General features: G+C 49.0%; 1 protein-coding gene across 17 annotated transcripts in view; it reads left to right on the plus strand.

Moving 5' to 3' along the window:
- The window catches only part of NPHP4 (nephrocystin 4), a 133481-nt gene that overhangs the window by 76507 nt on the left and 29762 nt on the right, over positions 1-27212 (plus strand). For 16 of the 17 annotated variants that reach the window (XR_015555876.1, XR_015555875.1, XM_087446931.1 and 13 more), the window contains 6 exons: positions 7059-7120; positions 9058-9162; positions 10455-10606; positions 10761-10952; positions 11422-11609; positions 24998-25158. Coding sequence is in view for 15 of the 17 variants with exons in the window: in XM_087446931.1 (XP_087303057.1) it covers positions 7059-7120; positions 9058-9162; positions 10455-10606; positions 10761-10952; positions 11422-11609; positions 24998-25158 (860 nt within the window). In the remaining 2 variants the exon portion in view is untranslated. The remainder of the gene's footprint in view (positions 1-7058; positions 7121-9057; positions 9163-10454; positions 10607-10760; positions 10953-11421; positions 11610-24997; positions 25159-27212) is intronic. The other variant, XM_087446917.1, reaches the window with a different exon arrangement.

Genomic DNA, 27212 nt, shown 5'->3' on the forward strand with positions numbered 1-27212 from the left:
AAAGATTCCTTTATGACCAATGTCAAATAGTATGTTGCCTATGTTTTCGTCTATGAGTTTTATAGTTTCAGGTCTCACCTTCAGGTCTTTGATCCATTTTGAGTTAATTTTTGTGAATGGCGATAGCAGATGATCCACTTTCATTCTTTTGCATGTGGCTGTCCAGTTTTCCCAACACCATTTATTGAAGAGACTTTCCTTTCTCCATTGTATGTTCTTAGCACCTTTGTGGAAAATTAGCTGTCTGTATATGCCACACACCCTCTCTTGATGTAGGGGGTGGGCTGGCCTGCCCTGACTACATGGGTAAGGGCTGGGAGGGTGATTCCCCAAAGGGAGCCATCGGTGCTGCTTTCGGAAGAGAGTGTGGATTCGGGGTGGGCAGAGCCGGCAGACAGACGTGGTTGCCCCACAGCTTGAGGGCCTGCTCCCCTGATTCCGAGTCCTTGGTCTTCCTTGCACTCTGCTGCTTCTACTGCGTGGTGGCATCCCAGCTTTGACCAGCTTTTCCTGCATTTCTCAATCTTCGAATGAGGAGATAGTAGTAGTTCCTGCCACTCCTCCTGTTGTGTGAGGATGAAGACCAGTGAGAACCGGCCTGTCCTCTGGAAGCCCACCGTCTTGACCTTTAGACGGGCAGCTGGGCACAGAACAGTGCCTGTAGGAGGCCAGACGTGCTTGGGCTCCAAGGAGCGTTGTGGAGGTTCAGGGGGCCAGGGCCCTCCCGGGGAGGACTTCCCCACAGGGGCAGCTCACTTTGGGCTCGAGATGGATCCTGTCACCCGCTGGGACAAGCCTCTTTCTGGATGACTGGGCCCAGGGTATAATTTTCCCACGTAGGGCGCACTGAGCCTGGATTTGACTTCTTCTGATGCAGAGCTGTTGGGTACACACACTCAGTTCTTCACCAGAAGATTTATCGTTACACCCTTGGCAGACAGGAGCACATACCTTGGTTGCTGGAAGGATCAGGAATTGGACTCCAGTGCAGAAGTGTGGGAGCAGCATCGTCTGTTTTTCAGCTGCTGTTTGGGGACCAGCCGATCTGCATGGATGGAAGCTGATTTCATTTGGTTTATTTAATTTGGATTTATTGCTGCATTTGTGTCACATTAATATGATCGCCTTCATCCCAGGTTTAATGCATTTGAAGACATTGCCTCCCAAGACCCAATGTAAGAGACTTAAATATCTACAAGTCTTTAACTTATGATGCAAACTTTTCCAACTTCAGTATTTTACCACCTTATATGGTTCCTTTGGAAATCCTAATGATATGCGGCTGTCACTTTAAGTGAAGTGCTTAGGCTTTCCCTCATGAATAATCCTTTTATTTCTTCTGTGAAATTTCCAGAGAGCACAGGTCCATTCATCGCCCTCCATGGAAGAGCGCGAGTGAGCCGCTAGAGGGCACTCAGGCTCTGTTTCTGTAACTTGGAATTGCCCTGACCTGGATTTTGCTTTTGAATGTTCTAGTGGTGTCAGAATTTCGGTGTGTTTGCTTAATAGATTTAAAAACAGCCATGTAGACGGGGTCATTGAAAATATGTAACTGTGGTGTTTCCCAGAATATTTTGAGTTACATTCTGGACGTGGTTGTGATCTTTTGTGCTGTCGACACTGTCGGAATGTTCTCTCCCACAGGCAGCCCCCTAGCCATGAGTCGTGTCATCCAGGAAATTGTGCAGCAGTGGGGAGAGTGTAAAGCTGTTGAGCAGGAACGGAAGTTAGCGTGCAGGTTGTAGAGGAATCTAGGGCGCTTTCTGCTGGAGAAGGTCAGTGAGGGGTTCAGAGCAAAGCACCGACGAGGGAGATGATGCTTCTGAGACCGGCCCGTGAAGGTGACCCCAGTGTCACCATGCTCCCCACTCCTCTTGGGGCTGGTTAACCGAGATGGGGTACCTGCGCCCTGAATTCCTTCTGCACGGAGACCTGAGCCTGCTCATCATCGAGCTGTCCCTTGATCTCTTCCTGGATTTTGCTCATTTCTCCCATTGCTGTGGTCCAAGTCTTAGGAAAAATGACTTTTTAGCTCCAAATAATTAGGAATAGGGGCCTTTCAGATGGGTTTGCCTTATGAATTCAGTGTCTAGAGTACCATTAAATACTGATTACTCCTTTATTTTCAAGGTCTGATGAGGAAAGCTGTTTTTCATGACCTGTTTTTTTTTTTTTTTTTTAATTTTACTTATTTATTTTTCCCCCAAAGCCCCAGTGGATAGTTGTATGTCATAGCTATACATCCTTCTAGTTGCTGTATGTGGGACGTGGCCCCAGCATGGCCGGAGAAGCGGTGCTTCATGACCTGTTTTTGAATCACAGCAGCTGCATCTTTAGTGGTGATGACCCCTTCCTTCCCCCTGCCTTTTGGGGCCAGCTGTTCGTCCCGGTCCCGTCATTTCGGCAGACCGCCCCCCCCCCCCCAGCCCCAGATGAAGGCCTGGCCCCTTTCCTGCCTTGGCCTGAGCTGCTGCAAGTTGCTAAGCAACAGACACCTCTCCCAGCAAATAACTGACCCTTCAGTGAAACACAGGCAGGTCTGTTCCCTGGGCAGCATTGTCCTCCATGCACGCTCCTCATCGGGCCCAGCCTGCTGACTCTCCTTTCTTCGGTCTCCCCCCAGAACGCACAGCTGTGTTCAGACAAAAGCATTCTCAGGAAGACAGCGTGCATTTGGGGATAAAGGGCTTTAACACTGCCTCCTATGCAGTCCCGCTCCTGGTCAGTGATGGGCAGGAAAGTGGTCATGCTGCGGGGAGCCCACCAGTTTTTCCAGAGAGGACATTGGCGAGGCCGCTGCTCTCTCCAGCCTGGAGGATGTCTCCCTGACATCCTCTTTGTGATCGTTCATTTACCTGTGTGCTTGTTTTTACATCCTTCTGTGACTCTAGCCCATATGACTCTCCAGAAGTGCTGTCTGAAGTGTGTGGACCTGAAAAGTTGTCCCTCTTTTCCTAGAATGTGGAATGTGCTTCAGATTTGCATAATTCTGGACCTCCCCCTCCAGACAGAATGCAGAGAAAGCCGAGGACTCAGGTGTTTGTGTGACCCGGTGGGACGCGGGCAGCCCAGGTTTTGAGCAGACTGCAAGCCCCTGCCTTGCCTTTTAGTCAAGTATAGGGTGTTTGGGCTTCTGAAAGCTGCCCTGACAGAAGAGAGGCCTGGACAATTGAGCCTTTGCTGACAGCGATTTTCAGTGAGTGGAGACTGATTGAGGAATAACAAAGTGTCAGGGGAAAATGAATCTTCAGACAGGTGGCAAACCGGCTGCAGCTGGAAAGGTAGGTTTCTCCTTTGTCTCAGGCAATCAGTGTGGATCCTGGCTGCCTTGCACTTAGCAGTGGCGGCGTGGGAAACCACTGATTTAGTCCCTTCCTGCTGTTCTCTGTTGACGGCGCCGAGGCTGAGGTGTCCCGGGCACAGCTTCCTGGGCCCCGTCGCCCATGAGCACTGGGCAGAGCTGCCCTCTCTGAGTTTCTGTGATCTTCTCCTAACGTCCAGGTTATTTACCTCAAACCAGAGCCCTGTGACGGCTCGGCCAGACGCTGACGTTCCTCCCAGCACAGAGCCCAGCCTTCCCAGCCGGGGTACAGCAGAGGGGCAGAAGCACCCGGGGTCAACAGCTGCCCACTGTGGAAATCTCATTTTTCAGTGCTGTGCTGACTGGTGTCATTGGTTCCCCAGGAGCGTTTCCGGTTCTGGCAGGGACATAAGGACATGCCTTCTAGTGATCATTAAATTAAAATTTATTTTTAATCCCTCGGGTAATATACAAATACATGCTTACTCACATATTTAATGGGGGAAGTTACAGCCCTTCACTGTTCCATACTGTCCCACGAATTTCCATGAATTTTCCTACATGCCTACATCCATATGTAGTTTGCTTTCTTTCTTTTTTTCCTTTAACATAGAGAGGATTACATTATGCAAATTGTTTTTCTACTCTGTAACTCGTTGTGGCGACCTTCCCTGTCAGGCCCCTGGTTGACCTCCCCCTCTAACTGCTTCCGTGCTCCGCACGTGGGCTTGTGGGATTTGTTCGGGTGCTTCTGTGCTCGGGCATGTGGGTCATGGCAGTTTGCTGTTGTCAGCAGGGCTGCTGCAGACACTCTCGTGCTCGCCACAGGTAGCATTGCACGCGTGTCCTCTGCACACATGCGAGTTGCCCGGACAGCGCTCGGCTTGGTCGTGCTCTGTGGCGGAAGTTGGGCTTCCCAGTCAGACACCTTGTTGGCTGTTGGGAGACTCCTGGAGGACTTGAGGTGGATGCTCTCCCGAGGCTGCGATGCTCTCTGAGCGCGACCATTCGATGGTATCTTTGAGAAGCAACTTAACCAACAGTCACCACAGGGAACATTAAAGGAAAAAAGTGTTGAAGCTGATTTGTTTTGTGGTTTTGGTATACTTTCTCTCTGCCTTGCCTCACTGGGGTGTATGGACTCAGGCCCTCTTGGCCCTGGGATCACCAGTGGGTGTCTTTTTAATCCACTGCCAGAGCCTTTCTTGTGCCGTTTTGTTCTCTAGGAAGATAAGATTGCATAAGTCACGATGTAAAGAATCACCTTAAACAACATCCCGCAAGCGCCCAGCGTTGAGAGCGTGGGGGCGTGAGAGTGCACGTGAGGAGGTTTAATGTGCGTTGAAGTTGAACTCGCTGCAGCGCTCAGATTTCCCTCACTGGAGGACACGGAGGGGCCGCTCCTAAGTGCCAGGTTTCTCTTAGCAGAGGATAATGGAACCATTTCCTGCAATTTTTACCTCGTTACCAAAATCAGCCTGTGCAGTTTTTGGAGTCTGCGTTTAGGGTGGAACAAAGGAGAACTCAGCTTGCTGTTCTTGTGTTTCGTCTTTGAGACTGTTTCAGGGGGAGGGGTGGGAGAGTGGGTTGCTGCGCAGAGCTCTGAAATTGTCTGTGGAGAGGCTTGAGGTCTCAAGGACAGCTGGCCCTGGCAGAATCCTCGTCTGCATTTGGCTTCTAGTGACATTCCATTTTTCCTGGGAAGCAATGCTTGCTCGATGATTTGCTGACTCCCTCTGAAGTGAGCTCGTTTCAGGAACCAAAGGCTCGAAGTCTCGAGTGTTCTGGAGTTCTTGGCTTGTTAGAAAGGAGCCGGGGCGGGGGTGGGAGGTGGGGGGGGCTGGCGAGTGGCTGGAACACGAGCCGTGCTGCTGACCCCCTGAGGGGGGAGCTCCCTCTGCCTCTGCCCCCCATTGCTCGTCAGCCTCGGCCCTCAGCCTGGGGGGAGCCTGCGGCGCCTTCTCCAGTGGGTTCTGGAGCAGCTGGAGGGGACTTTGGTGGCGTGTCCGCCTTGGTGGGTACAGCAGGGCCAGGTTTAGGGTGGTGCTTTGTGTTGGGTTCCTCCTTGGCAGACAAAGTCTTTGTTGCTGTTATTTTCATTTTATTGCGATTGAGAGCAGTGCAGGAGTTGCTGGGCATTCTCTATACAGAGTGCACAGCGTCTAAAATCATGGACCCCGTGCTTCGGGTGGCTGGTCGGTAGGAACTGCGTGCCCGCCCCGTGCCCGCCCTGCACTGTGTGCTTTGCGGATTTGGGGCTGCAGGGGAGCGTGAGCAGCTCGTTGGCTTGACACACATTGGTGCCTGCTGTTCCAGGGCTCAGAGGTGGCTGTGTGGGGACTTCAGCAGAGGCCACAGAGGAGGAGGGAGGGAAAGCCAGAGGCGGGCGGTCACGCACACATGAGGGTGACACGAGGCAGGACTCAGCTTCCGGGGAAGGGCCTCGGTTTCTCAGGGTCTGAGCTGTCCTGAAGTCCAACAGTGGGTGGTGTCCGTGCACAGCGGAGAGAGTCCAGTCTTCATGAAGGGGGTGGTGACGAGCAAGCCAGGGCATGGCCCCAACGGCTGGAGATGGGCTGTGGTCCTCAGGGAATCTGGATGAGTCGTACCCGGGCCTTCGGGCGGGTGGAGGGGGCCCTATCCGGATGGGCTTGGGGCCAGGCCGGGGCAGCCCCTACTGTAGACTGGAGGGAGTGACGTTGGTGGGTAAAGGCAGAAGGAGAGCAGTCATTGTGAAATGATCCTGAGACGACAGATGGCCCCGATTGCTCAGGCACAGTGTGGTGAGGTCTAGGAGACTCGGTCGAGAGATGGCGGGGCTCCTGTGCAGGAGTGCAGGGCCTGGGAAGCCCTGGGGGCTGCTCGGCCTTGAGGTTTCCGCCTGGCCTGGGGCTGGGGGCCAGAAGCAGCACAGGCAAACACCAGCCTGCCCCTCCCTGAGCCGCCCTGTGGGGACAGTGCTTGGCAGGTAGAGACGGGACGAGGCTGCTCGCTCCGCAGACGGGCACCTCGGACCCTGTGAGAACCTGCCTGGCATCCCCAAGGTCACAGGATGCCCTTGGTCCCTCATTCAGGGGCCCTGTGAAGGACTGGCCTCGACTCCTCCTGGTACTGACACGCCCACACTGGACTGAGTAGGACTCGGAGGACAGGCGGTGCTTCTCGGGCGTCAGCAGGCTGTGAGTGACGGAGAACCGGAGTGACGGAGTGTGTGTGAGCCCGGCTGGCAGCATCTGCTGCTGGCGTCTGTTTAGAAGTTTCTGATTTAACAAAACAGCAAGTCGGCCCCAGCCAGGGAAGCACTAGCCCATGCAGACCTCAGAGCCTGGCTCTTTGAAGACAGGACGTGTGAGCAGATGAAAAGATGGGAAAGCAACGGGTAAGCACATTAGAGAACTTGACATGTCTGACAACTGTCGCATCTCATTAAGCCCACACTTAGTGAGACCGCACCCTCAGAAAGAACGAGGCTGTTCGAGGTGAGGGGGAGCTGGGCGACAGCAGATCGAGCTCAGGTTCGTTCTCTGCGGCAGTGACCTGCGGGGAGCTGCCTGTGATCTGTCTCGTGCACGCCGCGCGTCTTTTACAAACCACTGAGCGTCTGGACGGCACAGTTGCTGCCACCCAGCTCTTAGAGGCAGCACCACTTACAGCCCAGGGAGAAACGTGTCAGGCCCTGATGGAGTCCGGCGCGGCGTGCCCTGGGCCCCGCGGAGGCTGACGGCCCCCTCCCCTGTCCCCATGTGCTTCCTCCCAGGCCCGCCAGCACTACGGCCCCAGGGGCTTGCCGCCCCCCAGGACTCGCCTGTGGGACCAGGGGTAAGTCCAGGCCCAAGAGGCCTGTTTCAAAATTCCAAAGTCAATTATTTAAAGCTCCAGGTGCGGGAAGGTTCCCTTCGCATCTTTAAAAACAGTCAATGTCTTGTTTGCTTTCTTGGGGCTGGTGAGCTGGAAGGGGGAGGGGCTGCTGGCTGCGGTGGCTGGGTGTCCTCAGTCTCCCTCTTGCCCATCAGGGTGGCGGCCTCCAGTTTGCCATTGAAGGCATGTTTCAACACTTTAAAAATGACGTATTTTCCCTGGCAATTATGCTGAATGGTTGAGAATCTTTCAGGACTGAACAGCCCTTGTTTTTTTCTGAGACGCTGAGGTGTGATCTTCACCCCTCCTCTTCCCACGGTTTCTGCCAGGAGAAGGTGCCTGGCTGTCACCAGCACTCAGGGCAGTGCCAGCCTGGAGGCCAAGCAGCTGGTGCTGGTGGAGACAGGGCCGCAGCCAACAGAGGCCTGGCATGATGATGGCCGCCAGAGAGCAGACATTTCCTCCATGTGTGAGGATTTCCTGTGTGGAAGGAAGGGTTCTGGCTTGCTTGGCCGTTGGCTGGCCAGTGCTACCACTGCCCCTCTGGAATCCTGAGTGGGTCAAGGTGCTCTCCTGTGGCTCTGGACTGGCTCTGGCCATGTGATTTAGAACGAGGTCAGAGTTGGCTTGTCCTCCTGATGAAGTTGTCTGCCAGCATCACCCTGGAAATTGACTTTCTAGAAAAGTTGATTAAATCAGTTTCAAAGGCTGTCTCCAGGAAGTGGCTTTAACGTGTACCAGGCAGCTTGAAACTGGATTGGATCAGAAGTGAATGTTGTGTTCGCCTGAAGACATGTGTTTGGGGACAGCCTCCCAGGCTTCCCTGCTGGCCTGCCTCAGCGTTTTCCCTTCAGCAGTTTCCACGTTACCCCTAAGTGGTCAGGGACCACAGGACAGCGCTTCCCACTTCCAGGGGCAGGAACGGCTCACGACAGCTTATGGGGTCCGAGGGGAGCGGAACAGACCCTAAAGATCTTCTCTGCCCCTGAAGATGCTGCCGGGATCCCCCATTGCTCCATGCATCCCCCATCCGTTCTTTCGGCATCTCTTTGTGTATTGAATCCTTCTCTGTACCAGCGCCTCCCTTGGGCCAGCTGTCATTGTGGACAGCAGATGTCCCACTTATAACGTGTACCTTATAAACAGAGCCCAGGGTTTGAGAGACGGGTCTTCAGTAGAGCGTGGGCCCTCCATCCCTCCATCCGTCTTTTATCGCAGCATTCATTTCCCAAGTACTTGTAACATTTATAGAAGGCTTACCCTGTGCTATGCCCTTTCTGTAAATTCTCTTTTACTTCTCACAGTAGTCCTGTGAATTAGGTACTATTATTATCCCCATTTTACAAGTGAGGAGGCTGAGGCAAGAAAAGGTTAGGCGACTTGCCCTGGTCATGTGATATGCAGTGGCGGAGCCGGAGTCCCTCCCAGCTCTGTCTCCAGAGCCATGTTAGCTGCCCTTATGTTACTGCCTGAACAGGAAGGTCCATGTCAGAGGAACATGGGTTGGAATTGGAAGGGGTCTTGGAGATGTTCAGTCCAGGGATGGAGGCGAAACCCAGAGAGGTTCAACCACCAGTCTGCCTGCAGCCCACGATTGGCAGAGAACCTGGCTTCCCTGGCCCTTTCCCCCTTTCCACTTCCTTTTCCTTGTAATGATGTTTTCATTGAAATATTTAGGACCTGGGAGAGATCACGGAATCACATTTCGATAACTAGAATAAAGGAAATTAGACAGGTGTTGGGCTCCAGAGCAGCCGCTGAGCAGACCTCACTGCCTTCCATGGCTGCATCTAGAGGCCTCCTTCCTTCTGATGGTTTTGTGCCAGCATTGGTGGGCGGGGCTTTGTGAAATTATTGGGCTGCATTTTATCGTCTTACCCAAGCTTTCTTCCCTTCAGTTGTCGCTTTCCCAGCTGGTGGCTTCTCCACAGTCCCTGGCTCAGCACCGCTCAGCCACACCCTCTTCGCAGCGACCCGGCCCTGAGCCCTCCCTGGCCCAGGCGGTAAGTGCGCCCACCCCACTTCCTGCTTGCCTTCTGCAGGAGAAGGGCTCCAAACGCCTGACTTCTGTTGAAGTCTCTGACTTTGCAAGCTGTGCTGGTCCTTGGTTAGGTGGCTGAGAGCTTCATGGGTTCTCTGCGATACAGGCAAAGGGACCAAGGTGGGGTGGACACTGCTTACTTCCATGCTTCAGATGTTTGCCACCATTCTGTCTTGGTGACCAAGGGACATTTGGTCTGGGGGCTCTTCTTGCCATGGTGCTTGATTTAGGCTTTTGCTCCCCCCAAGAAGACAAAGTTAAACCCCCATAGGTGTCTGCGTGTGGAAGGAAAAGGTGAGTTTTGCCAGAGATATAAATAGAGGCTGCTCCAGGCTGCTACTCCCCAGGACCCTCGTTGCTGTCGGCGGCTGAAGGAGTTAGAGAAGCCCGCTGTCCTGGATTCCAGCAGAGCAAAGGGGCTAAAACAGGCCTGTGTTCCCACCCACCTCAGGGAATTCAGAGTGCAGTTTCAAAAGCTGGCTGGTTCACCTGCAGACTGCGTCTCCAGTCTCTCACTGGAAGTCTGTTGAGAAAAATAGCCCCATTTAATTACTTATTTGAAAACACTCACAGTACCATGAAATGCCTTATTCTAAAATATATCTGGGGCTCTTGTATGTATGAAGAGCCTGCATCTCTGTTATTACTGGAACCTGAGGCGTGTTGGAGTTACCTCTGGTTATGTGGCATTCCTTTCAAGCTGAAATAGAAAGCTTGGGAAGCCAGCTTGAAAGCGAGCCTTCTGGATTCTCAGACAAGCTCTTCATTTAGACACACGTCTTCTGCTTTGGAGGGAAGTGAAGGCAGAATACAAGTGGATGACTACAGTAGCCAGGGGCAGTGTCTTGCAGTGTTGAAGGAGGTTCCATCGTTCTGTTCTGTAAACGTGATTTTGATGTTAATTTACCTCTGAGGCATCAGATGTCTCCCATGGTACTGACCTGTTCAAAAAATCGGTGATGCCTTCCTCGTTGCTTTTCAACTCACATAAAATACAGGATGCCCAGGTAAATTTGAATTTCAGATAAACAATAACTTCTTAGTGTCAGTCTCAAATATTGCACAGGACATACTTATTCTAAAATTATTCACTGTTTACCTGAAATTAAAATGCAGTTGAGCCACCTGTATTTTTATTTGCTAAAGCTAGCAACCTGACAGAGGCAGTTCCTTGCTGGATCCCCACATCTGAGCATCCTTGGTTGTTATAGGGTGGGATCCTTGTTGGCCTCACCTGGGCCTTGTTTGGTTCAGCAGGAGGCCCCCTTGGAGGGCAGGATCTCTCACCTGGAAGCTGACCTGAGCCAGACGTCCTCGGTCCTGGGAATGTCCATTGCTGACCAGTTGCGGGAGCTGCCTTTCACACCCGTGCATGCCCCGGTCGTCGTGGGGGCCCAGACCCGGAGGTGAGGGATGGCTGGGAGGGACTTGGGCAGGTGCTGTGCCATCAAGACCTTTTGACTCTCTGAACAACAGGCTTTCCCGGGGAGGTGGATATACAGGTGCTGCTCTCTGCTGGCCCCCTCCTCCAGGCTGGCTGAGGAGGTCTTTCTGTTTCAGCTCTGGGAGTAAGCCCTCGCGAGCCTCGATGGTGCTCCTGCAGTCCTCCGGCTTTCCTGAGATTCTGGATGCCAATAAGCAACCAGCTGAGGCTGTAAATCCTACAGATCCCGTGAAATTCAACCCTCAAAAGGAAGAATCAGATTGTCTCCAAAGCAATGAAATAGTGCTGCAGTTTCTTGCCTTCAGCAGGTAAATTCTTGACTGTTCTGTCCGTTACCCTTTACTGGCTTTTACATTTCTTGCATTGAAGAAAAACTTGGTGTAGTTCTGACCTGGCAGAACTCTCTATGTCCAGGTCTTATTATATTAAAGAATTCTTTCTGTTTTTCTTTTAGTTTGGCTAGGACCCACCCACAGCCATTTCTAAATGCTGTAACCCCTGCTTTGCTCGGTCTTCTGTGGTCCTTGGTTAAAGTGTGGACAGTGTGTTGGCCAGTTCTTGGGTATTCATGTAGCTCTGAGAGCAGGGTTCTCCAGCCAAGGCTGAAGTGGGTTGACGTCCAGTGTAAGATCACGTAGAGCTGTTGGTGTGGGCGAAGGAGGCAGCCTCTCACTGTGGCGCCCGCGTGACTGCCCACGTGAGTGCGTGCGTGATGAAAGCCTGGGTTCTCTGCTGTGGACACTGGATTAATTCAGAGCTGTTGTTGGTTGGATTCAGAGTGTCCCAGGACCGCCGGGGAACGCCGTGGCCAAGGACCGTGTACTTCACCTTACAGTTCTATCGCTTCCCACCCACGGCAACGCCGCGGCTGCAGCTGGTCAGGCTGGACGGGGCCGGGAGGACCAGCTCGGGCTGCCTGTCGCACATCCTCGTTCTGATTAATAAAGACGGCTCCTTGGATGCTGGTGAGCACTCGTGCGTGTGCAGACGTGAGAAGTCAGTGCTAAGCTTTGTTTGTAAATTTTATTATTAAAAACAATGTTGTACAATGAAAAAATTCAAACGTGGAGAATTTGAGAGAATAGTACAATGAATCAGTGCTCTTGCCACTCAGCTCCAACAGGTATCAACCACATGCCCACCCAGACCCTCCCCAAACCAGGGCTGTTTTGAAGCAAATCCCAGAAATTACATAATTTGATCTATAAATTTTTCCTTATGTATATCTAAAAACTAAGGGGTCTTTTTTGAAAAATGTAAACTCAATATTGTTATCCCACTTCAAAATTAATTCCTTAATGTCATCAAATATCTAGCCAGTGTTAAAATTTTCACAGTAATTTCATAAAATATTTTAATAGTTTGTTCAAATCAGGATCTAAGTAAGGTCCATACATTGGAACAGTGTGACTCTCAAGTCTCTTTCTCTCTGTTGTTGCCACCACCGTCCCCATCTCTTCATTTTAATTCATGTGTTGAAGGAGCCACATGGTTTGCTGTGGAGCTTCCCAGAGGCTGCACTTTGGCTTGCGCACCAGTGGTGACGTTCAAGGTGCTCCTCTCTCCCCTGTTTTCCTGCAGATTGGGAGTTAGGTCTAGATGCAGGGTCAGATGCACGCTTTTTGTTTTGGGCAAGAATTCTCTATGCTGGTGGTGCACACACCGTCTCTGCAGCACCATAACATCTGGTTGCTTCTTTTCAGGCTGCGTCCATGGCCATCAGGACTGTTGCTTGCAGCCTGATTATTTCATTTGAGGTTGCATGGTGGCGACATTTTACTTCTAGAACACCTGCTGGAATGCTTCCATAAAGAGAAACTTCCTTACATCAACTATTGGTTACCTTGAGGTGTAGTTTATATAGGAAAGGCAGAATAATGCTTGATTCTTCCCATTTATGTACTGATTTTCAGAATAGTGAGTCAGTTCCCAGCATCCTTCAAGGGTGAGGCCAATGATTTTTTTTCTGGTGTCATAACCTAAGGTATTTAAATGACAGTGAATCAAAACAGACCAAATATGTTGTTATTTTTATTGATGGTCAATTGTCCCATCTTTGGCCAGTCACACAGCTCGTAAGGCAAAGAGCTGGGATCTGAACCATTGCTGCTTTCCCGAGTAGAAAGTAACAGGTGGAAATAGATGTATTAAAATACGAAGCAAACGAAAGTAGTTTAACAGCCTTAACATCATACAAGACAAAAAGTGAGTGTGGAGCTGGGGATAAAGAGGCCTGTTGAGTGATAATCAAGAGGATAATTCACTAGGACAAAAAACAGTTCCGACTCTGTGAACTTCCAACACACATAGCCTCAAAATACAAAGGAAAAACCGAGGGACTTTATAAGGAGAAATTGACAAACCTACAGTCAGGAGATTTTGACACACCTCTCTCAGTAAGTTCTTAGATCAAGCAGAAAAAAATTAAGGATATTATAATATATAATTTGAAAACGTGATCTTATAAAACCTATGCAACCAATTTAGAGAACGTGCGTTATTTTCAAGCATACTTTGAAACCTATAAAAACTGATCATTCATAGATATGTGTACATAGAGAGGCCACCAAGCAGGTATCACCATACACCAAGAGAATCTATGTCAAATCTAATTTTATGGTATTCCCTGACCTAACACCACCAGGTCAGAAATCAATCACTCCCTCTCCCCAAAAAGCTCCAAACTTGTGTTTTTTTTTTAATTTTGAAACAGACTTTTAATTATTCTATAGGTTAGTGAAGAACTCAAAATAGAAATGACTATTTAAAACTGAATGACAGGGCTGGCCTGGTGGCATAGTGGTTAAGTTCGTGCGTTCCACCTCAGTGGCCCGGGGTTCGCAGGTTCATGATCCCCGGTATGGACCTACACACTGCTTGTCAAGCCATGCTGTGGCGGCGTTCCACATATAAAGTAGAGGAAGATGAGAATGTATGTTAGCCCAGGGCCAATCTTCTTCAGCAAAAAGAGGAGGATTGGCAACAGGTATTAGCTCAGGGCTAATCTTCCTCACCGAAAAAACAAAAAAACAAAAAAACTGAATGACAAAATAATATTGCGTATCAAAACTAATGAGATGCAAATAAATGGTAATTACAGGAAATTTACAGCTTTAAATGCTTATATTAGGAAAGAAGAAAGTATCAAAATTTTAAGATGCTGATCTAATTGTTCAACTCAAGAAATATGGTGGAAAAAAACAGAACAAACCCAATAAAAGTAGAAGGAAAGAAATTTAAAAATGAACATTAATGCTTAGAAAACAAAGAAACAATTGACAGGGTCAGCCAAATTGTGGGCACGAGGGGTCGCAGGTACACAGGTAGTGCTCTTTTCCCTTGCCCAAGGTCAGGGTCAGTCGAGAGAGTCGGAGCTGTCTCGGGAATGTGGTTAGTCCGAGAGCCAGATGTGCTTGCTGGCGCTCAGCTCTGATTGGGTGGACTTTGCTGCAGGCAGAGGTGGGGTTGGACGGCAGCAGCCAGCCTCGGACCCTGGGGCAGAGCTGCCGCCCCCTGCTCACCCGTGGACCCGAGCATCCTCTCTTCCTGCGGCGGGCAAATCTGAAAAGAAGAGAGAGGGGAAGTGGGAGCAGCTCAGGCCCTGTTCCTTCCCCGAACCCCTCCAGCTGATGAGCTGCTCTGCCCTGGGGAGGAGTGTGCTAGGCAGGGGCGGGCACAGGAGGTCCCTCTGCATGGAAGCACATGGCCGGGAAGGGCGTTCTCCTGCAGTGTCCCGGGTGTTCTCTCCACTCATTAGGCCTAATCATTGAGTTTATGGGCAGCCCGAGGTGTGACTAGATTACACTAGGGTAGTTTCCCAACCTTCCTGGGGCCACTTCTCCCAAATCAACTGCCTTTCCTTTGCGGATCGTCCCAGGACCATTGGTGGACAGTTGAGCTTATGTTCCCAGAAGGCTTTGGAATGGATCCGAATAATGTGCTGATTTAGCAGCCATTGCTGAAAACTCATTCCCTGTTCTATTTCCCATTCTAAATTCTATCCAGTCACTTTATGCAGTGTAGCTCATCAGAGGTTCTGTAATGAGATTAAATGATAGCGTTAAGATAATTCAATAAAAAAGGCCAACCACTTAGAGATGCTCCTGATTTGAATACAAACCCCTTTCCATTATGAATTTCCCAGAGAGAAATTAGTCCAAAAATTAAATTTCCTTGCAATTTGAAGTCCAAAGAAATTAAACTCCAAAATCAAATTTTCTTGTCATTATGAATTAGAATTCAAAGTCCACAATTCTTAAGTTGAAATCCAAAAAAAAAAGGTTCTTTTCAATTTCTTACACAGCTGAGTCTCAGCCAAAGGAACTCTGCTGGGGCAGATCTGGGCTTCCTTCAGCAGCTAAAGCTTGGGGGTCCTCCCTGGATGAGAAAGCTTGGGGGTCCTCCCTGGATGAGAAAGCTTGGGGGTCCTCCCTGGATGAGCAAGCTTGGGGGTCCTCCCTGGATGAGCACGCTGCGGGTCCTCCCTGGATGGGCACGGTTCCTCAAGGCCTCAGAAGTTGCATCAGTTTGGCACCGAGTCTGTCATGAGCCTCACTCGAGATGTATTTTCTTTTGTTGTTGATATATAACATGCATACAACAAAGTGTACAGTTCCATTATTTTTTTTAAATTAATGGATTTTATCTTTTAGAGCAGTTTTAGATTTATAGAGAAATTGAGCTTATAGTACAGAGTTCTCATACACTCCCTGCCCCCACAGTCTCCCTGTTGTTGATGTCTTGTGTTAGTGTGGTGCTTTGTTAGAATTGAGGAACCAATGTTGATGCGTTGTTATTAACTGAAGCTTGTCGTTTACATTAAGGTTTACTCTTGGTGTTGTACATTCTGTAGATTTTGACAAATGCACATCATATATCCACCGTTACACTGTCACACAGAATAATTTCACTGCCCTAAATATCCCCTGTGCTGCACCTGTTCATCTCTCCCTCCCCCAGCCCCTGTCTACCACTGATCTTTTTACTGGCTCCATAGTTTTGCCTTTTCTGGGATGTCATACAGTTGGAATTGTATGGTATATAATAGCTCTTTCAGACTAGCTTCTTTCACTTAGAAATGTGCATTTTAGTTTCCTCCATGTCTTTTTGTGGCTTGATAGCTCATTTCTTTTTAGTGCTGAATAATACTCCATTGTCTGGATGGACCAGTTTGTTGAGCCGTTCACCTACTGAAGGACATCTTGGTTGCTTCCAGGTTTTGGCAATTATGAATAAAGCTGTTATAAACATTTTTGTTAAGGATTTTGTGTAGACGTAAATTTTCAACTCCTTTGGGTAAATAGCTAGAAGCACAGTTCCTGGATCATATGGTCAGAGTGTGTTTAATTTTGTAAGAAACTGCCCAGTTGTCTTCCTAAGTGGCTGCACCATTTTGTGTTCCTACCAGCAATGAGGGAGAGTTCCTGCTGCTCCACATCCTCGCCAGCATTTGCTGTTGGCAGTGTTTTGGATTTTAGCTATTCTAATACATATATAATGATATCTCGTTGTTATTTTAATTTGCAATTCCCAAATGACATATGATGTGGAGCATCTTCTCATATGCTTATTTGCCATCTATATATCTTTTTTGGTGAACTGTCTTTATATCTTTGGCCCATTTTTAAGTTGAGTTGTTTGTTTTCTTATTGTTGTATTTTAAAAGTTCTTTGTATATTTTGGATAGAAGTCCATTATCAGATATGTGTTTTGCAAATATTTTCTCCAAGTCTGTGGCTTGTTTTTTTCATTCTCTTAGTTTCTTTCGAGGGCAGAAGTTTTTAATTTTAATGAAGTCCAGCTTATCAGTTATTTCTTTCATGGATCATGTCTCTGGTGTTGTATCTAAAAAGTCATCACCAAACCCAAGATCACCTAGATTTTGTCCTGTGTTATCTTCTAGGAGTGCTATAGTTTTGTGTTTTACATTTAGGTCTGTGACTCATTTTGAGTTAATTTTTATAAAAGGTGTAATTTTTACAGAATGAACGCATGTGTAACTACCACCCAACCCAGAGAGTGATGTAGAACATTACACAGCGGCCTCCCTCGTCCCTCACCTCCCCCCCAGTCATTAACCTCCCCCAAGGGTAACTGCTCTTCTGAATTCTATCACTATAGATCAGTTTTGCCTGTTTTTTTTTTTTTTTAGCTTAAATAGGATCATATTGCATGTATGCTTTTGAATCTGACTTCTTCTGCTTAACATTATGTCTGTGAGATTCATCCCTGTTGCTGTCTATAGCAGTAGTTTGTCCTTTGTCTTGGCTGTATAGAAATCCATTGTCTGAGTATTCCACAGTATTTATCCATTCTGCTGTTCATAGGCCTTTGAATAGTTTCCATCTTTGGGATCTTTTGAATAATGCTGCTGTGAACATTCTTTGGCACATCTGTGCATGCCTTTGTGTTGGGTCTGTGCCTACGAGTGAAATTGTGGGGTCATAGGGTAGCACGTGTTTAGCTCTAATAAATTTGCCAAGCGGTTTTCCCTAATGCCTGTGCCAGTTTACACGTCCACTAGAGGAGATTTGGTCCAGTGGGAGAAACTGCAGCCTCCTGAGTGAAGCTTCCAGAACCCATGGTCTGTGGGCCCAGTGGCTGCCTCTGCCCCAGGCTCCTCAGTTATTCCATGTTGCAAGTTGTAGGTAGAATTTCTTTTTGTTAGCGCTTTTCTTCAGCAGTGGGATGTGCCTCTGAAGTTTCCTCTCTTATTCCTGTCCCTGCGCCTTTCAGGCAGGTTTGGCCGAGTCTGTGGTGGTTTTGTCTGCTTGTGTGTGTGCTGTCCTTCTCCACTGCATGCGCAATGCGTTCCTTCCTTCTTATTTCCTTTGCTTTCTGGCCTGGAATTTTGTTTTTCTAACATGTTCTCTCACTGCTCTTGTCTAGTGGGGTCTTCCTTAGTGTGAGAGCTGGAGCCATTGAGTTCTGGGTCAGCCAAGAGCATCCTTGTTCTGGAGAGCTCTCATCCGTCTTCCGTCCGGGGTTGTCCCAGCCAAGAGGTGTCCTCCCAGCAGACCAACGTCCTTTTCCAAGACTCCTAGTCTTGTGTCCCCGCCTATAGAGATTGTGTCGGGTGCATTGGAAGTACTGGCTTTAACTAGTTGTTTATCTTTTTTTTTGTCTGAATCATTTGAACGTAAGTTGCAGGCGTGGTAACACTACTTCTAAATATAGCAAAGTGCATTACTTAAAGACAAGGACGCCCTTTTATGCACATACAAGTCTACTCTCATACTTAAGATAGTCAGAATTTCCTGTTTCCCCCGTATGTGTATTATAGCTATTTAGTTTTGCTTTGATACCCAGTCCAGGTCCATGGGTTGTATTGGTAATTATCTCTTTAATGTCTTCTCATCTAGAATAGTCTCGTGCATTCTTTTTCCAGTGACAGTGACTTTGAAGAGATCATGTGGGTGGTCTGGTGGAATGTCCCATGTTCTGTGTGTGTCTGATGTTTCCTCACGTTGTGGTTGGCCTTGTTCCTCTCCAGTAGTTCTTGTACCCCGGGGGTTCAGGCTATAGGCTCGGTCTGATGCTGGATTTGGCGTGAACACTTCATTGTCAGTGCCACGTGCTTCACATGGCGCCCATCAGGAGTTGGAAGGTCCAGGGTGTCGCATTGTGGGGTGCTCGTCTGATCACTTGGTTAAGGCATCTGCCCCAGACGTCTCCAGTGGAAAGACAGGGGCGTCTTCCCCTTTGTTCTCAGCACAGAGTTCTTAGAGCCGTTCTTTGGCTTCATGTGAATATCTGACCCCAACAACCTTTCACCTACTCTTTTAACCTCCTTGGCTGAGCTTTGCCTGGATCAATTATTTAATTAGAGTTTTCAAAATAGTAATTTCTCTAATTCTGTCATTTGGTCTCCTTTTATTAGCCAACATTCTTCTATAAAAAAAGATCTTGCCCTTATCAACCGGGGGTGAACTACATATCTGCTCTCCAAAAAAGACAGGACAGATGTTTAATACTTTCCCTTTAATTTCCAATTTTCAGACTAAGAAGCTGTTGTAATAGTTCCTCCAATGGTGAGAATCGAGGTTTGATATGTGTGGGTTTTTCGTTTTGTTTTGTCTTTTGAGTATTGCTCTGATCTCTTGGATCTTTATTTATTTGTTGTGTTATATTCATTATTACTACTTTTTGTGTGTGTGCATGTGAGGAAGATTAGCTCTGAGCTAACATTTGTTGCCAATCCTCCTCTTTTTGCTGAGGAAGATTGGCCCTGGGCCAACATCCGTGCTCATCATCCTCCACTTCATATGGGACACCACCACAGCATGGTTTGATAAGTGGTTGCGTAGGTCGGTGCCCGGGATCCGAACCTGTGAACCCCAGGCCACCGAAGTAGAGTGGGCGCACTTAATCGCTACGCCCTCGGGCTGGCCCCAATATTATTACTATTTTTTGATGCTCAAATTCCCCCATGTTTGGCCAGTGTGACCTGTGAGTCTGTTGACATGCTCTGACTGGTCCTTGGGCACGGCCTTGCTTCTAGAACGGCACAGAGTCCCTGGCTCACCTGGTACTTTCTTGGCCTCAGCCCTGGATCAGCTGTTTCTCCTCAGAGCCTGGCCCCCAAGTGAGGAGTCTTCTTAGAGATCAAGATCTGGGGTTCTTCTGCTTCTAGGCCTTTCGGTGGACAGCGCGAGGGAATGTATATTTAAAATGTGAGTTCATGTTAATGTTTCTAATTCAAATTTAGAGTTTTTTCCTTAAAATATTTTGTTTGTATCTCTTTCCTCTTACACTGAAAATCGTGGTTCCTGATAATATATTTACTTATTTACTTTCCCTTACAATTTACATAACGTACTTTCAAAATTATGCTGCTGATGTTAATACTAACGATACACGTGTTGATGTAAGGTCAGCTTTCTCTGCGTTCTTCTGGTCTTGGGCTGTGTCCACTGGGGACAGGGCGTTAGTTTAGCGTGACCAAAGCCCTTGAGAGCGTCCTTCTCTCTGTGGAGTCATGTTACCAATTTGATATTTGGTCAGGTTCATTTGTTTCAATTTGTTTTCAATTCTATGTTTGCTTTCTTTCCTTTTTGATTTAGTTTTTTTGAGTGTTTACATGGCTCAAAATATAAGACTGTAGTCAAATGTGCGCTCCAGGCTCCCTTAGACCCTCATTCCCTCTAGAGCATCACCAGCCCGCTCAGCCCCCCAGAGGTAGCCAGGCTTTTGGTTTCTGGCTTCTCCTTCTAGTATTTTTGTCTGTTTTGTTTTTTAAAATAAGCAAATATATTTTTAAAAATTTTTCCTTCTTTTCTTATTCAATAGGTAGCACACCAAACACACTCTTTTCGCCTTGCTTTTCTCAGCTGACATTGTATCCTGAGATCCCCCACGTGGAAGCCCCCTGCATGGTTTTTTGCAGCTACATCGCACTGCCCTGGGTGCGTGCTCTGCAGGGTTATTCGACCCGCCTCCTGCGGGGGGGACGTTTGGGTCGCTTCCAGGGTTTCACCGTGTCAGATAATGCAGCAGTTAGTAACCTTGTGTTTCTGTGTACGGAGGTGTGTGTTTAGGGCATGTTGCTAGGAGTGGGATTATGGGATCCAGGCTTCAGTGGTGTTGATAGACAGTGCCACCTGCCCTGTGTTCCCCTGTGACGTTTCCCTGTTCTGCTGGCAACTCACGAGGCTGCCTGTGCGCTCAGGGCCTCACCTACAAAATGGGTTGTTAAACTTTGGGAGTTTTCCAATCTGGCTGATGTGAGATGGATCTTACTGAAGTTTTAATTTGCATTCCTTTTATAATGAGTGAAGTTGAGCATCTTTTATATTTGTCTTTATTTGTCTGCAAACTTCTGTTCGTATCTTTTTCCATTTTTCTATCAGATTTTTAGTCCATTTTGTCCTCTGTTGGGGGAACTCTGTTTATGAGAGAGATTAACTGTTGCCTGTGGTGTAAATTGCAAATATGTTTTTCTTCTTTGTCATTTGTCTTTTTGCTTTGCTTGTGGTGGGTTTTGCTTTTATGTAGTCTAATGAGTCAGTCTTTTCTGTGTTTGCTTCTAGATTCTTTTTTTTTTTTTTTTTGTGAGGAAAATTAGCCCTGAGCTAACACCTGTTGCCAATCCTCCTCTTTTTCGCTGAGCAAGATTGGCCCTGGGCTAACATCCATGCCCATCTTCCTCCACTTTATGTGGGATGCCTGCCACAGTGTGGCTTGATAAGTGGTGCGTAGGCCAGGCCCAGGATCCGAACCCGCGAACCCCGGGCTGCCAGAAGTGGAGTGTCAAACTTACCCACTCCGCCACTGGGCCGGCCCCACTTCTAGATTCTTGAGTTACCTAGATAAGGCTTTCTCCTCTCCTGGCTCATAAAGAGAGTAATGCGTGTTTTCTTCTCGGACTTCATTTTTTACGTTAGACTTCTGATCTATTTGTAGTTTACCCTGCTGTGTGATGGGAGGGGTAGATCCAGTTTTATCTTTTTTCAAATGTCTATCCAGTTGACCAAGTGCCACTTATTAAAAAGTCCATCTTTTTCCTCAGTGACTGGAGAGCCACCCTTATCATATACCAACGTTTTTTTAATACTTGGCTTTATTTTGGGATTTTCTGTTTTGTTCCATATAGAGAAGAGGTTGGCACACTGATTTCTGTTAAGGACCAGATAGTGAATATTTTAGACTTTCTGGGTCACATATAATCTCTGTGGGGTCTTTTTTTCTTTTCTTTACAACCATTTGAAAATATAAAAGCCATTCTGAGCTCACAGCTGGATTGGCCTGTGGGCTATAGTTTACCAGACTCTTCATCAGACCGTCTGTCCATGCACAGCTGTCACGCTGTTTGATCAGAGGCCTTATGTTGTTCTGGTTTCCTCCTTGCAAGGTTCTCCTGGACATTCTTGCTTGTTTAGTTTTCCACATGAACTTGTTAGGTTCTTTATTGGGGTTCTGGTGAGTTCAAAGATTAACGTGGGGAGGATTGCCCTTGTAGGATGGGAGCTGTCCTGCCCCAGAACAGCGATGACTTTCCATTTGCTCATTTCTGCTTCCATGTCTTTCTTTTTGCCTCATATAAGTTTTGCTGTTTTCTAATCAATTAGATTTTGCCTTTATCTTTATTATTACCTTCCTCTGGCTTTCTTTTTGGTTTTCTTTATTGTTATAGTAATTTGTTTGAATTGCTTAATTTGTTTATTTTAATTCTTTTGTTTTTATGGATATAAATTATTCAAGGCTATGAATTTTCCTTTGATTACTGCTTTATGATTTGGTGATTCTGATAAGTAGTATTTTCAAGAAAATCTGTTTTGATTGTGGTTTCTCTTTGACATAGAATTATTTAAGGGTAAGTTATAAATTTGTTTTAAAAAATTGTTTCTAATTTCTAGTTTGTGGCATTGTGATCAGAGAATATTGTTTGCATTATTTCTACTTTATGGAGAATATTTAGGTTTTCTTTGTGGTGTAATATACAGTCAATTTTTATTAATATTCCAGTACACTTGAGAAGATGTATTTATTATTGGGGTACAGTGTTCTATGTATATGCATACACTGTATCTTATGGATTAGCTGGTCTGGTCTTCTATATCCTTACTTAATTTTATTGTCTACATGACCTGCCTTGAAAGGAAAGTAGTCAGTCAATCTCTACTATTATTGTTTTCATCGATTTCTCCTTGCATCCCTAGATTTCTGCTTTATTATTTGGCGCATAGATTTTCCTTTTTTTTTTTTTTTTTGTGAGAAAGATCAGCCCTGAGCTAACATCCATGCCAATCCTCCTGTTTTTGCTGAGGAAGACCAGCTCTGAGCTAACATCTATTGCCAATCCTCCTCCTTTTTTTTCCCCAAAGCCCCAGTAGATAGTTGTATGTCATAGTTGCACATCCTTCTAGTTGCTGTATGTGGGACGCGGCCTCAGCATGGCCAGAGAAGTGGTGCATCCGTGCACGCCCAGCATCTGAACCCGGGCCTCCAGTAGCAGAGCGCGCGCACTTAACCGCTAAGCCACGGGGCCAGCCCAGTGCATAGATTTTCATAGCTACTACACATTCATCATGAATTGTAGACTTCAGTATTACAGCGTCTGTCATCTGAGGGAGTTGTGGGTGCTTCACAGAGCAGGTGTTTGTGAGTCATGATGGAGACGTGGAGATTGAGACGAGGGGCGGGGAAGGACCATCTAGCCAGAGGAAGAGCAGCCATCAGACTGGGACGTGGGAGTGGGGCTGCACCGAGGCGCAGTAAGGACCCAGCTGGGCTGGGGCATGGTATTTGTGAAGGGGCCAGGGAGGTAAGCTTGGGAGCCTGAGTGGACCCTGTGGGGTACCACTGTCCCTGGGAGTCTGTCTTGGTTGAGTCAGTGGTCAGCACCATTGCAGACTTTTGAGTGGGATGGAGATGCCGCAGGGTTCCCTTTGTGGGTGCTTTGGCAGTGCTATGGGATGGACTGTGGGGAGCTTGGACCTCAGGGAAGACCACTGAGGAGCTGCTTGTCTGAGCCTGCAGTGGGGAAGAGCTGGGAGGCTCCAGCATGAGAGGCCTGCGACTGTGCCCATACCACGATGGCCCCCACACTGTGAATGTCTTCTCCAGAGCACTCCGCGTACTGGCACTCTGGCTGAATGTGGGTTAATGGTCATATTGAAAGGACCTGGCAGCTGATGGGCTGTAGTGATCATGGAGCAGGAGGAGCCAGCCCAGCCGGGGCGTTGGAGGCAGTTGGAGACTATGCAAGGAGGAGCTGGCTGGAGGAGAGGAAGCAGGGTGCAGTTGGGACGTGCTGCATTTGGGCACAAGTAGAACTCTGGGTGGAGAGCCCAGTGGTGGTGGATCTGTGTGTCTGGGAGACGTTGGAGGTGGAGTGTGGACAGCGCCCAGGGAAGGGTATCTGTAGGTGTCTTTCGGGACGTTGGCCCACAGAGTTCAGATCTATTCTGCCTCTTTGAGCCAGAAGTCTGAGCATTGTGGAGACGAGTGCTCGGGCTGCTCCTTCCCCTGCAGTCCAGGGGGGCCTGGAGGTGGGAGCTGCGCCGTTAGTGCCGCGAGCCTGGGCTTTGGCATTTACAGGTCTTTGTTTCAATCCCCACTGCGCCTCTGAGGAGCCGGCCGCCGGGCTACCGTCTCTGAGTGGGTGTTGTGACACTGACCAGATGCCACAGGCCACTTAGTTCTAGAGCTGGTCTGGGGGGGCGGGGGCAGGGGGTATTCTTGGCCTCCCCTGGCCCTGTGACTTGGTCTGATCACTTGAGATGTGACGCTGGGGACTGGCCTGCCACTGCATGATGTCATTGCCAGCCCCCCTCGGCCTTGTCCTGATGCTGTACAGCTCCTCCACCCTGTGAGGGGCCCCCGAAGCTCCTGCTGTGGCTGGAGCCAGGCCTGCCTAGCTGGTCCTCCCTCTATTTCCCCCGGGCCCACTGGGGCCCTCCTCCCCTTCAGCCCCCAGAGCTGTGTCCCCGTCCCAGCCTATTTCACTCCTTCCACTGAAAGTGCTGTCCTAGTCTTGAGGAGAGCAGAGGGGACATTACTGTGTGGGCACCTGTGGGGCTGTGGTGGCTGGAGGTGGGGTGGGGATCTCAGCCTGGCCCGGGGCCTCACGGGTGCTGAGTAAACCTTCACCCCTCCCTCCCCAGAGTTCGCGTTCTCCTCGGGGGCATCATAAATACTGTCATGTTCCTGATAGAAAGGGGCGAGATGCTGTTTTGAATGTGCTCCCCAGCACGGCTGTTCCTGCACTTTAACTGATGGTGATTTCAGTGGCACCTTTGTCAATTTAGAATTAGTGATGATGCCACTTGGAGAAGATGACGGCAGGGGCTGCAGTCCGGTTCTGTCTCTTAGTAATAAGCCTGGTACCCAGGAGCTAGCCCTCCAGAGGGCCTGGGTCCCTGCGGGGCTGCTGCCGCGGGGCATAAGGTAGGGCTCTGGGTCTCCCAAGCTGTGTGCTGGGCTTGATCTCAGCTCAAGCCCTGCGCGCGCGTGTGCGTGTGTGTGTGCGTGTGACCGTCCCAGTGCCGACAGCAGATGTGGACTGCATTTCTCCCTAAATCCTGTGCGCCCAGAATGGGAGTCCCTGCCAGCCTGTCAGGGTGTTTGTTCTCGTCCGGTGTGGACTATGTCATGGGGACTTGGCGACAACCATAAATCTTATTTTGGGAGGAGTTTATTGTATGTATTGGAAAGAAACCTAGTCTTCTGAATACGATGCTCTCTTTTGTTAATTTGGATACTTTATGATGTTTTTGATTAATGTGTTTATTAAACTGTAGCTATGATGGAAGCAGAAATTAGTAAACATGATCAGAGCAGAAATATCTTCAAGGTGTAAAGATGATAAATGACTCCAATAACTTTCAGACTCATCTGGGGCCTCTTTGAACAGGGTCTCCGGGCTTCCAGCTGAAGTACCTGGTGGATCCCGGATTCCTGAAACCCGGAGAGCAGCGCTGGTTCACCCGCTACCTGGCTGGGCAGACCCTGCAGATCGATGTCTGGGACGGAGACTCCTTGCTCCTCGTCGGGTCTGCGGCCGTGCAGATGAAGGTAGTGGGCCTCCTGCGGGCCGAGCGCAGATAGGGTGGAGCGCCACTCCTGAGCGCATCTGTCCGCTCAGTAGTGTCGGTCATCGTCCAGCGCTGGACTGTGGTCCAGCTTCTGTGTTCACTAATTAAAAACAATGCTGAGTTCTTGCCTTCCCAAAAGGAGAAGATTTTCACAGAGTCTAAATTCTGTAATGCAAGTTACATTTGGTTCTCAGTTCCTCCTACAAACCTACCTACCAGGTAATGCCACCTTTGGCTCCTTCGACATGAGGACGTAGGTTCCCTGAGAGCAGCTCCAGGTCAGCCTGTTGCCCAGGGCCTGGCCCATCAGAGGCACGGCTTCAGTGTGGAAGGGAGTGGCGAGGGATGGGGTGTGAAAATGTTACCTGATGCCTGTTGTCAGTTAATGAATTGTGCTTTTCTAGTTCTAGTTAGTGTTAGAATCTAATTCTTTCTGATTGTGCTTTCCATTCTCCTCGTATCAAAACCCAAATCCATGCATTGATTCCATATTCTTCCCTGGGTTCTCCCCAAGCCTTCTCTGTCGTGTGCCCGGGACCCCAGAGAGTCAGTGCAGACAGAGTTCACGTGGCAGCTCCCGGGCCGAGGCCTGGGGCCACTTCCACTTGTTGCCTGATGTCTGAGAGTGTCCCTCCCAGCCCTGGGGGGGAGGTGGGAGAGGAGACAGCACGTAACTGCAGCCCCTGGATCTCTCTGACGTTCATCCACTCTTCTTTAATCCCACATAGCTGTTTTCCTTCTGATTCCAGCCACGGGCCCCCGCTCGGTGCCCCCGCCTGAGCCCTGCCCCTGCGGCAGCTGGATGGTCGCTGAGACCTGCAGATCCAGTCCTGTCGCTCTTGCTCCTCAGAGCCCCCTCACTGTGATGAGCTCATGGCTTCTGTGCTGCAGCGGCCAGGCTGCATGCACGGCTCCCCCGACACCGTGCTCCTCTTCCTCTGGGGCCCTGCGTGCACGTAGAGCACTGGGGTGGGGTCCACGCAAGGTCAGGACTCAGCAGGTGTCGGCTGATGTCCTCCTTCCTCATCCTGGTCCCTCAGTCCCCAGGTGGCTCATGGTGCAGGGTCATCAGGGCCATTGCTTGTCTATCTCCTGTACTTGCTGGTGATGTCCTAGAGGGTGAGATGGAATGGTCGCTAACCTGTCTCCGCTATAGTCCTGAGCTGCAGTGGACACTGCATGGCTGAGAATGAATGAAGAGAGAAAGAGAGAGAGCGATGAGGTGAATGGACAAAGGGACGGGGGGAGTGAGGGATGCCGTGGCAGTGCTGCGACACTGGAGGAGCAGAGAGGAGCCCCAGCTGTGGAGCCTCCGGGACCCGCAGTGACTCCCGCTTCATCCCCAGCTGAGCCCTCGTGTCTGTTGTGTGCTGTCACACCTGGAGATGGAGTTATTTGATCTCATCCTTCACCAGGAGCCCCTTAAATGTCATTATGTTTATTGACACAGAGTTGGATGACTTAAAATTCAATTTTACTTTTTAAAAATAAAAAAGTCCTTAACTTCAAAATTTGTATAGAAAAGATGGAAAATTTAGCTAAGAAAAGACGATCCCCTGTAACTGCAGACCCCCAGGTGGTTAAGGCGCTGTGTTGGCCATTGATGGACTCCTCTCCGCAGACGTGGGTGCGTTGTAACTCGTCACCCCTTCCTTGTGGTCGGCCGTGTCAGTGCTTCTTCCCTGTTAGAAATGGTGCGGTGACGTCGACGTCCGTTTGCCCGTGTCTTGAGCTCGTTTCCTGAGGATGACGGCAGTGCCGGCCTTGTTAGGGCAGCAGTGACAGCTGCCACGGATGACTGAGTGCTCCTTCACTTTGTTGAACGTGTCCTCAGCCCAGCCCTTGTGTCCAGCTGAGAAACCGGGGTCCCGGGGTCCCAGGGTCCCGCGAACCATAGCAGAGCCATGCTTTTAGCCCGGCTCTGACTCGGATGCTTGTGCTCTTTACCGTCACACTCTGCCCGAATGAGAACTTCCCAGAAGCGGTGTCCCTGAGTCAGAGGTGTGCAAATGTGGGGTCCTCAGGTGCACGGAG

Source organism: Ceratotherium simum, chromosome 22 (genome assembly GCF_057802395.1).
Source record: "Ceratotherium simum simum isolate JZ-2026a chromosome 22, ASM5780239v1, whole genome shotgun sequence".
Lineage (NCBI taxonomy): Eukaryota > Metazoa > Chordata > Mammalia > Perissodactyla > Rhinocerotidae > Ceratotherium > Ceratotherium simum.